The 17,374-nt window shown below is 42.7% G+C and overlaps 1 protein-coding gene across 1 annotated transcript; it reads right to left on the minus strand.

Moving 5' to 3' along the window:
* Positions 1-1,103: 1,103 nt before the first annotated feature.
* On the minus strand, positions 1,104-17,127 carry LOC311134090 (dual specificity protein phosphatase 3-like; the record flags this gene model as incomplete). The annotated part of the gene is made up of 3 exons (XM_084167680.1): positions 1,104-1,345; positions 3,710-3,942; positions 16,952-17,127. The coding sequence occupies 3 exons, from the start codon at positions 17,125-17,127 to the stop codon at positions 1,104-1,106; spliced, it is 651 nt and encodes a 216-aa protein (XP_084023806.1).
* Positions 17,128-17,374: the final 247 nt, after the last annotated feature.

The raw sequence follows: 17,374 nt of genomic DNA on the forward strand, positions 1-17,374 counted from the left end.
TAACATTATTATACACATATTGGTGCAAGGCAGTGGACATGTAAGGGCCAATCGTGGCATTGATTGACAGTGGAGCTATATATCTATGGGATGGACAGAACGACAGATGTGCACTATGAAATTGGCAGTGGGTACCTGTCTGGCATGGTAAGTGCGTATTCCTTTGTAAATAGGTTCCATCCCTGTAAATGCACTCGGCATCTAAGAACAGGGTACGAGTTGTGGCAATGAAAGCATGGTTCTGTTTGCTTCTACTTGGACATGATGGGTGTTTGTGTGACATCTTGGGGAGACAGCTTTCTCGTCTCTATGGAATGTTTTTTTGATATACCAAATTAGTCCACCCAACACTAGCCATGTCACTTCCTGGTGTGATGTCAGGGTGCTTCGCTGTCACACCCAATCAGGACTAGTCTAAACCAAATGTCCCAAAACATTCCGGACTGGTCAGGGATCATTTTGTTGGTGTCATGACATCATTGTAGTCTGACAGTCCCGGCAGTGGGATACTGTGGAATGATTGTGCTATAACATATTATTCGTACAACTCTTCTGACCTCTGAGCTCCAAAAGTGGAAAAACAGAGAGAGATGTCCAGTGTTTTAAACCTATGGTCTAGGGAATGCTTCATTGGTCAGGTCAAAACATCACACTCAGGGAACTTTGGGGCTGTGTGTGCTAGCGGTGGGACGTATGTTTATGGAATCTACACTGAGAAGATGGGTAACAGAATAAACTGTAAAGTACTGAGCCATGGTTAGAAGAATGCCTGCATGCCCCATGTGGCCTTGTTTTTTTCTGCCTAACATACTTCCCCCACTATTGGAACAGGTGGGGTTTAGACAAATGTACACAAGGAGACCAGCAGAGAGAGAGAGAGAGAGAGAGAGAGAGAGAGAGAGAGAGTGTGTGAAAGTTATTGTGTGACTGTCACCATGTATGTATGTATGTATGTATGTATGTATGTATGTATGTATGTATGAATGTTACATGTTGTAGATGTACGTGTGTGTCTGTGTGATGTGTGCTGGTCAGGGTGGATTGAGTCAGGTTGGCTCCTATGGAAGGCAGAATAGGAGGGGTTGGGTCTCTCTCTCTCGCTCTTACTTTGTCTTTAACCTGGCAGCCACGACTGGCATCACCCCATTCAACTTGCCCTCTTTCGCCAGCTTCTCGTTGAGTTGGCACAGCTGGTGCAGAAAGCCGTCATTGGGGCCGATCTCTCTCTTCAGCCTCACTGTGGCGACCGCCACCCGGGCGTCCAGTTTGTGACGCAGCATGAGGTAAGCGATGACAATGGTGGGCGAGCGGCTGTAGCCCTCTCGGCAGTGGACGTACACCTTCCCTGATGGACACAGACAGAGACTTAGGGCTACGTCCCAATTCTCCTCAACGGCCCCCTTTACTCAACTCCTTTCCTTCATGAACACTGATAGTTGAGAGGACTGGATAGGGTTCCACTATACTGCTTGAACCCATCAAATCCTTTCAGATCAGTAGTCTTGAAGGAATGGACACAATGAAAGGAGACAATTTCTGGCTATTGGGATTCTGACGAAGACTGGAGTAAAAGGAAGGAGAGGGGGAAGACACAGTGAGGTACAGGGAGGAAAGGAGGGAGGAAAGGAGGGAGGAAACAGATGCTCCGTATAAACCTGCCCAGCGAAGCATCTCAGCCAGAGAGATGCCAATCCAGGGCCTGACCTCTGCGGCAGACAAGTGTGTATATGTAGACTGTGTGTGTGTGTGTGTGTAAGTGTGGATATGTAGACTGTGTGTGTGTGTGTGTGCATAAATACACCTCCACATCCCCCTCCTCAACTCCTGTATTCCTAATCGACCTCCCTACTCCCCAGGAGGAATTCACCGTGCCAACTTCACTGAGAAGCCGATCTGCTCGTGCTCAGTTCAGATCTGCCGATTCTGCAGTGTGTTTGAAACCTGACACCGCTCCCAGCGTCTCGGGGGCTAGGCTCTTGCCATTTAAGTGACCTCTGTCCAATCCCCAACCTGCCTCCCGCCGATCAATCCAGGGCTGACTGTAGACGCTGATAACATGCACATGGAATCAGGTGCTCATCGCTTTACACACTCACTTAATCACTGACTCACTCCCCCCACGCACACACACACACACACACACACACGCTCACTCAGTCAATACACACACTCACAAGCACAACCCTGCTGATGAGGCACATGCACAAGCTCCATCCCTGACCTTTGCACAGCTCGGCAGGGGGTCACAAAATGTCACTGAGTTCCAGCAAGACACTACATCCACCAGAGTGAGCTGGTGTTACGGCTTGTTGGAAAGAGGAGTGTCCTCCTCCTCTTCCTCCACTCCTGTAGCCACTGTGATTGACTGGGGTGTAGACGCTGCTGCTGCCAAATTGGCCGGGAATTAAGATGATTTATAATTGCTCCGCTGTGTCAAAAGATGACATTAAATCAATTCCAGAAAACACAGGGTTCAGTGCTCCAATTAAATGGGCCCCGAGGGTATGTCAACACCCCAGTAACATTTTGGGAGAGAGGAGCCAGAGCTGTAGTCAGATGGCAGTTCTTGTTCTTTCGGTCTACAGAGGCTGTTATGAGTTAGAGGGTTTTGGTTGAAGTGAATGGCACTTCCTTCATCTTTTGTTGTTCACTTCCCTGCTAGATTTCCATTTGTTTTGTGTTGGTTGGTGCGCTGTTACAAATCTCAAGACACATATTTCAAATAGTACCGTGAAACGCATTCAATGTGCTGTTCAATGCAATATGTTTCAAACAGTGTCATGGTCATTCATCACATCAAATGGCCCTCTTGAAGTGACATCTTCTAAGCATTTTCTACTGGAACACAGAGCAGAGGAAATATTACATGTGCCAAACTGGTGTCTGTGCTTGCTCTCTATGGAAAAAAGTGGAGTGTCTGGTTTGATACAATAGATCTATCTATGACCAGTGCAATGTTCTCACAACATTCAACTGATGGAAACATCCGATGATATAGCAATGTGTGTATCTCTAACTGGGGATAGAGAATGCATCATTAAACGTTTTATACCCTGAAGGACAGTTACTCCTCTTCTCTTAACAGACTTGGAGCAACAAGAGTTTTTCTACAGTTTTAACCAAGTGAACAAATATTTTGAAATGAGAAAAAACAACTGAGAGGAAACAAACCATATTGCTCTTTGACCTTGCTTCCCTATAAAGGGGCGATTGGCACTCTATTTTACAGTACAGAAAAAAATCTGGTATTTGGCTTCTAAATTACATGGTGAAATGGTAAATACACAATAATAGCTAATACCAAGTAAATACCTGTAGAAACAGATACCTTAAAATAAAGTTCCCCAATTCTTTACATCAGACAACCTACTGTAGCAGAGAGACAGAGACCAATGCTAAAGGCACATCAATTCACCTCAGTCAACCATGTCCTGAAGTCAATTGAACTGGGCCTCTTCAGTGTACATCCCTATGGAATGACAAACTGATTGTCACTTAGTCTAACAAACAGCTCAGTAACACCACAGGTGGCACCTTAATTGGGGAGGACGGGCTCATAGTAATGGCTGGAACGGAATAAATGGAATGATATCGAACATGTTCATGTGTTTGATACCATTCCATTTACTCCATTCCATCCCTTACTATGAGCCGTCCTCCCCTCACCAGCCTCCTGTGGTAAAAGAGAACCCAGAGTGATCAGTCTCACCTTTGCCATTGTTGTGTGCCAGAGCCTTCTCGATAAAGTCCGCCCCCTCCTCAAAAAATGTACTGAGGTTGAACTGCGGCTTGTCGTTGGCCTGGATGCCGTGGTAGGTGATGCCCGAGCCAGCGTAGAACTCTGCGTTGGTGTTGACGTGCATGAAGGAGTTGCCCTCTGCCGCGTTCAGAATGTGGGTCACGCCCAGCTTCTGCAGACGCATCAGATTCTGGCCCACAAACCTGGAGAGGTAGACCATAGAAATATATATTTCTATGAGGTAGACATCAGACATTAGACATTGATTAAGCATGGGCCACATCTGAGAACAGTGGCTTCCAGAATCACTATTATCAACTCTGTAGAGTAGAGACTCAAGACAAGTTAGAGTAAATAAGCAAACATTAGATCTACTTTGCAGTGGCTGTCAAACTAAACATCAATGTTCACAGGATCAACAATACCAAGTTTTAGCAGCTGACTGTTTTAAAACTACAGTCCAAGTTGTCCCAGACCTGCTATTCAAGCCATTGTCCTAACACCATCTCAACGCCTCTCCAGCTTGTCATCCTAAATGTTCTGAGTTGCCACGGCACTCTTAAAGCATCATTGTGAAAATGTAATGGTGTTGGAGGGGTTTTCCTGCTGATTATCGCACCCAACCCAGGCTACCCCATCTAGCCCAGTCTCAGACCTAGCTGTCGACGTGGCCTTGCCATGGCTGGTTGGAGCTTGAACGGGATAAATGGTAGAGCCGCTTTTAGACAGTGGAGATGTCTGCCTATGTTAGTGGTCCCCCAGGAGACAGGGGAATGTCCGGAGCCCAGTGTCATGCAGACATGCCAAGGAAAAGGAGATCTTGGGTGCTGCCCAGGGGCAGACAGAAAGCCACGTGCGTCCTGAACACTGACCGAAATAGGGCTCCCGATACCCAGGGAGGTGAGAGAATGGGAGAGAGGAGAGAGGAGAGAAATAGTCTATAGATACTCAGGCACACTATTAAGGAAGATAATCGTCTTTTCACACTCAAGTGTGTTTGGATGACAACAGCTGATAAATCAGAATAGGGGACATGCTCTACAGAAGAAACGAATGGCGGGGAACAAGCACGATTGCGCATTAGATGACGCCTTCTCAGCATGTTTGAGTTGTATATTGATATTTGTTGCTTACTGCATACGTTTTTAATAAACACTACATTCTAAATAGCATGTAGCATGATTAGCCCCATGTAGCTCAGTTGGTAGTGCATGGCGCTTGAAACGGCAGGGTTGTGGGTTCGATTCCCACGGGGGGCCAGTATAAAAAAATGATGTATGCACTCACTAACTGTAAGTCGCTCTGGATAAGAGCGTCTGCTAAATGACTAAAATGTAGTACACAGCAGGTAATTTTAGTAAGTAGTAGGAAAGACAGATTTCAGACACGACCAGGGAGAGAAGAAGAGAGGCTCCATACTCAGCCAGCTCCACTCCAGTGACTGCATCTATTTTTATCTACTCAACTTCCAGACAACTATACAAGTCTTTCTGCTCTCCACAATCTCTCCTTCCTTCCTTCCTTCCTTCCTTCCTTCCTTCCTTCCTTCCTTCCTTCCTTCCTTCCTTCCTTCCTTCCTTCCTTCCTTCCTTCCTTCCTATTCATGTGTTTCCCTGTTGCAGTTTAGTTTCAACTCATGGCCACTGGGGCACAGCTTTATCACATGATTAGGGGTACAAATCCAACCCTGCCAGAAAACACAACTTTTTTTTCAGCTGGAGCTAGGTAGGTGTTACATGCCTTGCTCAAGGGCAAACCAGCAGTGGATGGTAGCTATGACCTGAAACCAGAATCTCTCCAGTTGCCAGTTCCGACGCCCTGCCTGAGATTTAAACTAGCGGCCTTCCAGCTACTCTAATCACTGGGTATATACAGTTGAAGTTGGAAGTTTACATACACCTTAGCCAAATACATTTAAACTCAGTTTTTCACAATTCCTGACATTTAATCCTAGTAAAAATTCCCTGTCTTAGGTCAGTTAGGATCACCACTTTATTTTAAGAATGTGAAATGTCAGAATAATAGTAGAGAGAATGATTTATTTCAGCTTTTATTTATTTCATCACATTCCCAGTGGGTCTGAAGTTTACATACTCAATTAGTATTTGGTAGCATTGCCTTTAAATTGTTTAACTTGGGTCAAACGTTTCGGGTAGCCTTCCACAAGCTTCCCACAATAAGTTGGGTGAATTTTGGCCCATTCCTCCTGACAGAGCTGGTGTAACTGAGTCAGGTTTGTAGGCCTCCTTGCTCGCACACGCTTTTTCAGTTCTGCCCACAAATTTTCTATAGGATTGAGGTCAGGGCTTTGTGATGGCCACTCCAATACCTTGACTTTGTTGTCCTTAAGCCATTTTGCCACAACTTTGGAAATATGCTTGGGGTCATTGTCCATTTGGAAGACTCATTTGCGACCAAGCTTTAACTTCCTGACTGATGTCTTGAGATGTTGCTTCAATATATCCACATAATTTTCCTTCCGCATGATGCCATCTATTTTGTGAAGTGCACCTGTCCCTCCTGCAGCAAAGCACCCCCACAGCATGATGCTGCCACCCCCGTGATTCACGGTTGGGATGGTGTTCTTCGGCTTGCAAGCCACCCCCTTTTTCCTCCAAACATAAATGGTAATTATGGCCAAACAGTTCTATTTTTGTTTCATCAGACCAGAGGACATTTCTCCAAAAAGTACGATCTTTGTCCCCATGTGCAGTTGCAAACCGTAGTCTGGCTTTTTTATGGCGGTTTTGGAGCAGTGGCTTCTTCCTTGCTGAGCTGCCTTTCAGGTTATGTTGATATAGGACTCATTTTACTATGGATATAGGTACTTTTGTACTTGTTTCCTCCAGCATCTTCACAGGGTCCTTTGCTGTTGTTCTGGGATTGATCTGCACTTTTCGCACCAAAGTACATTCATCTCTAGGAGACAGAACGCGTCTCTTTCCTGAGCGGTATGACGGCTGCGTGGTCCCATGGTGTTTATACTTGCATACTATTGTTTGTACAGATGAACGTGGTACAATCAGGCGTTTGGAAATTGCTCCCAAGGATGAACCAGACTTGTGGAGGTCTACAATTTATTTTCTGAGGTCTTGGCTGATTTCTTTAGATTTTCCCATGATGTCAAGCATAGAGGCACTGAGTTTGAAGGTAGGCCTTGAAATACATCCACAGGTACACCTCCAATTGACTCAAATTATGTCAATTAGCCTATCAGACGCTTCTAAAGCCATGACATCATTTTCTGGAATTTTCCAAGCTGTTTAAAGGCACAGTCAACTTAGTGTATGTAAACTTCTGACAAACTGGAATTGTGATACAGTGAATTATAAGTGAAATAATCTGTCTGTAAACAATTGTTGGAAATATTACTTGATGTCATGCCGACTTGCCAAAACTATAGTTTGTTAACAAGAAATTTGTTGAGTGGTTGAAAAACGGGTTTTAATGACTCTAATCTAAGTGTATGTAAACTTCCGACTTCAACTGTATACAGTGCCTTCAGAATGTATTCACACTCCTTGACTTTTTCCCCATTATGTTGTGTAACAGCCTGAATTTAAAATTGATAAAAATTTAGATTTTTTGTCTCTGGCCTACACACAATACCCCATAATGTTAAAGTGGAATTATGTTTTACAAACGAATAAAAATGAAAAGCTGAAATGTCTTGAGTCAATAAGTATTCAAGCCATTTCTTATGGCAAGCCTAAATAAGTTCAGGGGTAATGTGCTTAACAAGTCACATAATAATTGCATGGACTCACTCTGTGTGCAATAATAGTGTTTAACATGATTTTTGAATGACTACCTCATCCCTGTACCCCACACATACAATTATCTGTAAGGTCCTTAGTCGAGCAGTGAATTTCAAACACAGATTCAACCACAAAGACCAGGGAGGTTTTCCAATTCCTCGCAGTTTTCCAATTCCTCGCAAAGATGGCACCTATTGTTAGATCGGTAAAAGAAAAAGCAGACATTGAATATCCCTTTGAGCATGGTGAAGTTATTAATTACACTTTGGATGGTGTATCAATACACCCAGTCACTATAAAGATGTAGGCGTCCTTCCTAACTTGCCGGAGAGGAAGGAAACCGCTCAGGGATTTCACCATGAGGTTAATGGTGACTTTAAAAAAGTTACAGAGTTTAATAGCTGCGATAGGACAAAACTGAGGATGGATCAACAACATTGTAGTTACTTCACAATACTAGCCTAATTGACAGAGTGAAAATAAGGAAGCCTGTACAGAATAAAAAAAACTGAATGGAGCTAAGGACAGGCAAAATCCTAGAGGAAAAACTGGTTCAGTCTGCTTTCCTCCAGACACTGGGAGATTAAGTCACCTTTCAGCAGGACATTAACCTAAAACACAAGGCCAAATCTACAATGGAATTGCTTACGAACAAAACATTGATGTTCCCGAGTGGCCGAGTTACAGAGTCTGCATCATTTCCAATCCCCCATATATTTTGGGGTAAATATTATTTATTTTTTTTGGGGGGGGGTGCTAAATATTTTTATCAATTATATTTTCCCCTAACCCTACCACCCCTCTTTTAATTGGAGTAAACTAATGGATAACAACACTTAGGCTTCTACTTCCAGCTTATACATACTAGAAATGTTACGGACACAATGTATTTTACAATAGTTATCTTTTGTTTGTTTTTAATCCCATCCTTCAGCTACCCTCAACACCTCCCATCTATCTCTGAAGACCATCCAGTTTGATTTGTATTTGCCATATATTTTTAACTGTGCTGTTTCACAAAAGTTCTGAACCTATTTACATTTTACAGATACAGTATATTTTACATTAGTTATTTTGTTGTTTTTAGTCCCACCCTTCAGCTCCACTCAACCCCTCCCATCTATCTCTTCACACCATCCATTTTTATTTTTATTTGCCATATATTTTTCAACTGTGCTGTGCTGTTTCACAAAAGTTCTGAACCTATTTACATTTTACAGATACAGTATATTTTACATTAGTTATTTTGTTGTTTTTAGTCCCACCCTTCAGCTCCACTCAACCCCTCCCATCTATCTCTTCACACCATCCATTTTTATTTTTATTTGCCATATATTTTTCAACTGTGCTGTGATGTTTCACAAAAGTTCTGAACCTTTCTATTCTCATAGTTTCTACAGATTTTTGCTAAAAGTATTATATTATTGATCGATTGACTATGACTTTTCAAATCACCCAGCAGTGCTATTTGCAGAGTTAGCGCCAGGTACAGTTTTGACTTAAATCTGTGGCAAACCTGAAAATGGTGGTCTAGCAATGATCAACAACCAATTTGACAGAGCTTGAAGAATTATGAAAATAATATTATGGGAATGTTGCACAATCCAGGTGTGGAAAGCGCTTAGAGACAAACCCAGAAAGGTTCACAGCTGTAATTGCTGCCAAAGGTGATTCTAACATGTATTGAATCAAGACAGTGTTTTATTTTTCATGTCTATTTTATTTTTTTTCTCACAAATGTTCACATTTTTCTTTCATTTTGACATTAAGAGTATTTTGTGTTGATCGCTGACAAAAAAAAAAGGGCAATTAAATCTATTTAATCCCACTTTGTAACACAACAAAATGTGGAAAAAGTCAAGGGGTGTGAAGACTTTCTGAAGGCACTGTACCTACCTACCTACTTTAATTGAATACAGGTTCTGTTAACTGTACTTACTATGCTCTACATCATCTCATCCCAGAGTGCTCTACAGTTGGATAAGAATATAATCAGGCTCCAGGCAGGGATGTGGAGAGGCTGAGTGACCCTGGATGGGTCCCCTGGGACAGAGGGTCAACACGCCCTCACTGCCTCACGCTGCCGGGCTGACTAATAAAGATCCAGTCTGCCACCATCTTGCTTTATGACTGGGGGATGAGGCAGCCCATCTGTCTCCCTGCCTGTAGGCCAAGGCTCCTCCGAGGTGATGGAGCGATGGCTTCTGTACATGGGGCTCAGCCGCTCAGATCTGCCCAAAGAGACCCATAACTCACACACACACACCCCCTCTCACTCTCCCCCTTGCTCTCTCTCGCTCACACTCCCCTCTCTCTTTTTCTCTCCCCACTGTGTCCATCCATCTCTCTCTCCCCGCTGTGTCTCTCTCTCGCTACTCTCTCTCTCCCTGCTGTGTCTATCCATCTCTCTCGCTCTCTCCCCGCTGTGTCTATCCATCTCTCTCTCCCTCTCTCCGCTGTGTCTACCCTTCTCTTTCTCTCTACTCTCTCCTTTTTTTCCCCCTCTCTCTCTCTCTCTCTCTCTTCCTGCTGTGAGGCTCTGTCTATCTTGGTGGAGCCATGGCAGATTGCGGTCATATTTCTCCTGTAATGACGATGACTCAGTGTGTGAGAGGAAGGGCTGCGTTTGTGTGTGTGTGTCACATTGAGCATGTGTACAGTGCATGTATGTGTTTCAGAGTATGTGCCTGTAAGCGCCTGAGTGTACAGATATAGCCAATATTATTTGAGCATCTATGCGTGCATGCGTCTGAATGTGAGTGTGTATACCTGCTTGTGTGTGTGTCTGCATGTCCTCCACTCATAGTCCTCCTCTCTGCAGTCCCAGTCTATACATTATTAATACAAGCCCTTACAAAGAACCAAAGTGTGTCGTCAACCAAGGGCTGCCCAGTGCTTTTATATTAAAGCCTGAGTGGGCGTCGATAAAAGCATTTTAGCACACCTTACATCATGGCTTCCATCGCCGTTCGGTGGAAGCTCAAGTTTGTGTTATGAGCCTACTAGACTTTTCAAGCAGGGAGTGTTTTAACATGATAGCTTTAAAAGCTAACGGAGATCTGTTGGCAAATATTAAGAGCACTTTGGTGTCAAGGTCTTTGTGAGTTAGTGTCAATGTCCCACATGTACAGTGAAACTTAACTCAATTAAATAATGGCAATTATAGGTTAAAAAATACAATATCTTCTATATTTTCTACAGTGAAAATGGATAAATCTGGCTCCTCATACTTAATGGGCATGACACCTCTGTGTGTGTGTGTGTGTGTATGTCCGTCCATTGTTTTGAATGAACATCAGCCAAACTACTTATCAGCTTGAGCTATGTGGCAACAGTGGTCTAATCATTACGTCGATTCTGTTGCAAAACGTTTAGTCTGTTTCAATTGGACACATTCAGGTAGGTCCCTCCCCGTTTCGTTACTTTTGCTCTGTTTGCTTCCACTTGGTTCTTAAACGGTAAATGGTTTCTGTAATGAATACACCCCTTCTCTGGCTGACCTTCAACATAGAACATGTGAGAAGCCACTGGTCCCTGGGGAACAGACAGTGGTGTGAGTGGTCAGTGTGTAGATCCTAATTAATAGGCAATCCATACATCTTCCTGGTACCTCTGTCATAAACCCTTTACTCTACATTGGAGGATGATGCTCTTCAAGATACATTTTAAGCATCTGTTGTTTTTTCACACATAATGAATATGACAGTGAAATATTTTGTCAAGAAATTTACTGTAAGCAGAAATTAGATTCACATATTCTATTTACTGTGCAGTCTCAAATATCTAAGGGTCTTCTTTACACATTTCAAAATAAAGGCAAAAAAACCCAGACGACATTTAACCCCTTAGAACATGACTATTGTGTAAACTTAGGGGAAGACGAGATATCTCGTCAATGTGTCAGTTGGCCCTTGGCCCGAGAGAGTGGCATATTCAAATTGATTTGGTTGTAACACAGAGGTAATGTGCTTGCTTTCTATCCAGCTCACCCTCTTAATGCTCTCTTGGCAATGACTGGAGCCAAGTGATGGATATCATTAGACAAGAGGGAGAGACTTAGGGGTTTCCTGTACATGGGTAAAGGGAAAGGAGACCTATACAATCTACTATTGATCATGTAGAATTTGGTATATTAAAGTTGCACTATGCAGAAATCGCTCCGCTATTTCCTGGTTGCTAAAACTCTAATAGTTCACCTAATTTCAGTTTATGTGACAAAATAAGCTAGTATAGTGTAAAGAATCATTGTACCGTCTAAACCTCTGTGAAATATATTTTCCATAACCAAATATATTGTTGTTTCAGCTGTTTGAAGCTGGTGTACAAAACCGAACGTAAACAAAAACACTAAAACAAAACTTAACAGCTGGAAGCATGGAAATAGCTTAGACTTGCTTTCAAGTAGTATGATAAATCTATAACTCACATTTCTATGTGAATTTGGTCGGGTCGCCCAAAAAGTTACATATTGGGTGGTCCTCTGTAGCTCAGCTGGTAGAGCACGGCGCTTGTAACGCCAAGGTAGTGGGTTCGATCGCCGGGACCACCCATACACAAAAATGTATGCACGCATGACTGTAAGTCGCTTTGGATAAAAGCGTCTGCTAAATGGCATATTATTATTATTATTATTATTAAGACCGTGTTATTTTATGTTACTATGCATGTCCTCAATGTGGATTTCTTTCACCCAAGTACATGTAAACACACATGCATGGACTTTATTCATGACATCTTATTAATAGTGTCTCGACTAGGTATGTGTGGTGTTTGTGAGGTGGACTTTGCATATACATTGGGACCTCCTGCACGCGCACACAATCAGCATTAGGGATTACTAGGAACTGACCTTACTGGGCTGTAAATTGTGGGGAGAGTCGCCACCTTTATTACATAGTACCCAGTCAACCAACCGCATTGTATTTATAGCTGGGTCATTCCAAGAAATGAGTGCCTTTTGCATGCCTTGGATAATGTAGCCCTATACACTCGTACCCGTATACGGGCCGAAAATGGCAGCGTAGTGGCTGTACAGTAACATGCTATACATGATGTCAGAGCTCTGGCTCTGAGCTTAACAGCGCTGTATGGGTTTTGACTGACAGCCATTCTGAATTTGAGCACTGTGCGCGACAAGAAGTTGCCCCCATCCCTCCCGCTAACTGGGCAGCTTTTGCACATTTTTTGTTGTTTGAGTGAGGGAAATGCTGTACATTAAGAGGACTATGTATTTTGAAAGATGAAACGTTGAGGATTATAATAAATACCGCTTTGATGTCATACAAGCAAGCCAAACACTGTGAGTCCAAATGTGCACTTCACATTTCCAAATCATAAAACTCATGTCATACACAGTGTCAACATTTATGATCACTATGTTTGATGTACTGTTACAAGATGACATGGCGTCATACCCAGGGTTGTTCTGAACAGAATGAGCCTATGTTTGCTTATTGTGAAGAAAATTCACCAAGGCACACGCACCTGAATGCACTGATGACTCCTTTCTATGCGCACCAAAATTACAATCTGTTTCTCTGAATTGCCTTGTGAAAGCCTAACACTAAGATCGTATAACTTAGTTAGTCATGTTGGCAACAGAATAAGCTGTCAAATCATGCCCACCTGAACCAGATTGCGATATATAATGGACCGTTTTTGTATTGCGTAAACAACAACAGTAATTGTGTAAGGGCGGGGATGCATGGTTGTTTTCCACCCGAAACAACTACAAGTGTGCTTGCTTTAGCTCCTCAACGGCACAGCTAGGAGAGCTCAAAAAAGTACCTTAGAGTCAAAGACTCTTCTTTGAGTCATAAAAGTGCACTAAAATGTGCTTAGGAAATGTGCACACTTTGGAGAGGTGTGTGGCCACTTGGAGACACCAGTTAGTCCTCTCACTCAAACCCTTGTAATTGTCTTGCCTTATCTCCAAACTGTTCCCTTTCAATTGCTACCATGGTTATGCATTTCATATTTATTCTGTAAGAAACATTTTAATGTAGCACTATTCATACAGTGGGGAAAAAAAGTATTTAGTCAGCCACCAATTGTGCAAGTTCTCCCACTTAAAAAGATGAGAGAGGCCTGTAATTTTCATCATAGGTACAAGTCAACTAGGACAGACAAAATGAGGGGGAAAAAATCCAGAAAATCACATTGTAGGATTTTTTATGAATTTATTTGCAAATTATGGTGGAAAATAAGTATTTGGTCAATAACAAAAGTTTCTCAATACTTTGTTATATACCCTTTGTTGGCAATGACACAGGTCAAACGTTTTCTGTAAGTCTTCACAAGGTTGTCACACACTGTTGCTGGTATTTTGGCCCATTCCTCCATGCAGATCTCCTCTAGAGCAGTGATGTTTTGGGGCTGTCGCTGGGCAACACAGACTTTCAACTCCCTCCAAAGATTTTCTATGGGGTTGAGATCTGGAGACTGGCTAGGCCACTCCAGGACCTTGAAATGCTTCGTACGAAGCCACTCCTTCGTTGCCCGGGCGGTGTGTTTGGGATCATTGTCATGCTGAAAGACCCAGCCACGTTTCATCTTCAATGCCCTTGCTGACGGAAGGAGGTTTTCACTCAAAATCTCACGATACATGGCCCCATTCATTCTTTCCTTTACACGGATCAGTCGTCCTGGTCCCTTTGCAGAAAAACAGCCCCAAAGCATGATGTTTCCACCCCCATGCTTCACAGTAGGTATGGTGTTCTTTGGATGCAACTCAGCATTCTTTGTCCTCCAAACACGACGAGTTGAGTTTTTACCAAAAAGTTATATTTTGGTTTCATATGACATTCTCCCAATCCTCTTCTGGATCATCCAAATGCACTCTAGCAAACTTCAGACGGGCCTGGACATGTACTGGCTTAAGCAGGGGGACACGTCTTGCACTGCAGGATTTGAGTTCCTGGCGGCGTAGTGTGTTACTGATGGTAGGCTTTGTTACTTTGGTCCCAGCTCTCTGCAGGTCATTCACTAGGTCCCCCCGTGTGGTTCTGGGATTTTTGCTCACCGTTCTTGTGATCATTTTGACCCCACGGGGAGCAATTATTAGGAAATGGAAGACATAGAAGACCACTGATAATCTCCCTCGATCTGGGGCTCCACGATCTTGCGTGGAGCCCCAGATCGAGGGAGATTATCAGTGGTCTTCTATGTCTTCCATTTCCTAATAATTGCTCCCACAGTTGATTTCTTCAAACCAAGCTGCTTACCTATTGCAGATTCAGTCTTCCCAGCCTGGTGCAGGTCTACAATTTTGTTTCTGGTGTCCTTTGACAGCTCTTTGGTCTTCGCCATAGTGGAGTTTGGAGTGTGACTGTTTGAGGTTGTGAACAGGTGTCTTTTATACTGATAACAAGTTCAAACATGTGCCATTAATACAGGTAACAAGTGGAGGACAGAGGAGCCTCTTAAAGAAGAAGTTACAGGTCTGTGAGAGCCAGAAATCTTGCTTGTTTGTAGGTGACCAAATACTTATTTTCCACCATAATTTGCAAATAAATTCATAAAAAATCCTACAATGTGATTTTCTGGATTTCTTTTTCTCAATTTGTCTGTCATAGTTGACGTGTACCTATGATGAAAATTACAGGCCTCTCTCATCTTTTTAAGTGGGAGAACTTGCACAATTGGTGGCTGACTAAATACTTTTTTTCCCCACTGTATAGGCCAATTCCCACGAGTATAAAAGGTTAAGTAGAAATTGTAAAAGCCTGTTTTATTAAAATATAGGACCATTTAATATAGATCACATTGAAATTGCGATATTTTCAAATCAGATTTTGTATTTTAATAAAGACTTGGTAAAGTGTCAAAATTCAGCATTTTGACATGTCCCTCTGTGCACCCTCTGTGACTTCTAATAAGATTTTAACCCACTTAACCCCAACAAAGTTATTTCTGAAGGTTATTATTTATTTCATGTGATTAGTGATTCATTTTAAGGTCAACCCTGTTAAGCGAACGGAACTCTCATTTTAATATGGTGAAAACGTTTTTCAAAAGAAACATTGAACATCTAATAGTCAAATCATAGTGTAAAAGCAGGTCAGCTGGTTCTACTCCTTTTGGCCATTTTCTGGTGTTTTGTGTTGGAAAACTGAGCGGGTCGAGCATAACAAGTCAATCCTGTTACCCATATTGTAGATAGACAGGCTAGAATTGTTTTAACAAATGCAATTCATTAGTGAAGCTTGAGCTCAATTGCCCCTCCCTTTTGCACACAACAAGCTTCCATTCCCCCTGTCCCAAGGAGAGTTATGGCTGGTATGCATTATCCTGACACTACTCAAAGGGCACCTAATTGGTGGAACGACCCAGCAAAGGGAATAGCATGAGACAGACTGGTCTAGCACTCCATCCCCCTTTGAGAGTGTGCCTGTGTGTATAAAGGTAAGTGAGACAGCGGGAGGTGAGTAGGAGGGGTGTTATCAATGAAAATGTGTTCCAATATCGGAAACAATATTGAAAACCCCAGTGGAGCCTTGGGGACCAGTGTGCATACCTCGGCATTATTTACTCAGGTGGAATTAAACTGATTGAAGAGCCAGGGCATTCGTAAAAATAAATAAATACATTAAAATGTTTTCGTCTGCTTCATTCATTTAGGCTGCACAATGTCTAGTTCCCTGATCAATATAGCCTACTTTGACACTCACAATCCAACAGTTTTTGAGAAAATTGTGTGTATGGATTCCGTATCCGATTCTTTGTACGGACATTTAAAACCAGATTATTTCAGCACTGTTGGCTATGTGTGAATGATTCGTGATACAGTAGCCTAACGGAATAGAATGGGGGCGTTGAATGAAACCGCGGGAGATCATCCACAGCCTAGATGGCACGGATAATATAATGGAGTCGTTTCGTTTATTAAAAATGGGGCTTTGTATCGCCCTTCAAATACGAACACGAACGTTCGAGAGGGAGCATGTGCCTCTAGAATATTCACTACTTCCTTCATCTATTCAGAGCGAGGGAACAGCCTCCTTCCATGCTCGTGACAAATATTATGAATGAAGAGATTGCATATCAACACCAAACCCCTTCATACCGTTAGTTGTCAAATCCATTTGAATCCTTAGACACTTTTTATTGATGATGGTAGGTTGCTATAGCCTATGTTTCTGGAATTTAGCAATTTGTTAAATTGGAAAATATTCGTTTACAGTAGGGTTTTAATTCATGGGTTTTAATTCATGGGTGTCGGCAATGACATTCTATAACCTGCAAATATTGTTATACATTATTCTGACATTTTCTGTGCCCAATATTGTCATGAACGTGTCTGAACAGATAGGGATGCGTTGCTAAGGACGATGAAGCAATTGCCTACCTGTCGGTGTCATCAGATGAATATCGTAGGCTACTGTTTGTTTGAAGTGGAAAAAATAAACTAGGTGCACATATTCCTCAGAATTTTTGTCAAATAAAAATTACTTACGCGTTACCAACGTATATTCTAGGGAAGACCTCGTTGAAATGCTGTGTTGGTAAACTGTAAAATCCGCTGCTGTTTGACAACAGCTCGTTCAGTTGTTGCACAGTAACCTCGTTGTCTGGCACGGTGACTTCAGCCGGAGGTGGTGGTTGTTGCTTTGCTGGGCTCGATTTCTTCATGGTTCCAGGCTGTCTCTCTCCGAACTGGCGAACAAACAAGTGTCAGATTACTGTTAGACTCTGAGTCGTGTCAATTTCAGATTTTGCAGCATTTTATTCTCACTCGAGTCGTGTTGTGTACAAGGAATCTGAATCGCACGCTCTCTCCGCTCGCAGACACACCCCACTCGCCCACCGGCGGTCAGACACTCCTGATAGGAATTGGTTGACGACAGCCGCACGCGCGCGCAAGGGTGGTAAACGAAGA

Source organism: Coregonus lavaretus, assembly GCF_964263955.1.
Source record: "Coregonus lavaretus genome assembly, chromosome: 1".
NCBI lineage: Eukaryota > Metazoa > Chordata > Actinopteri > Salmoniformes > Salmonidae > Coregonus > Coregonus lavaretus.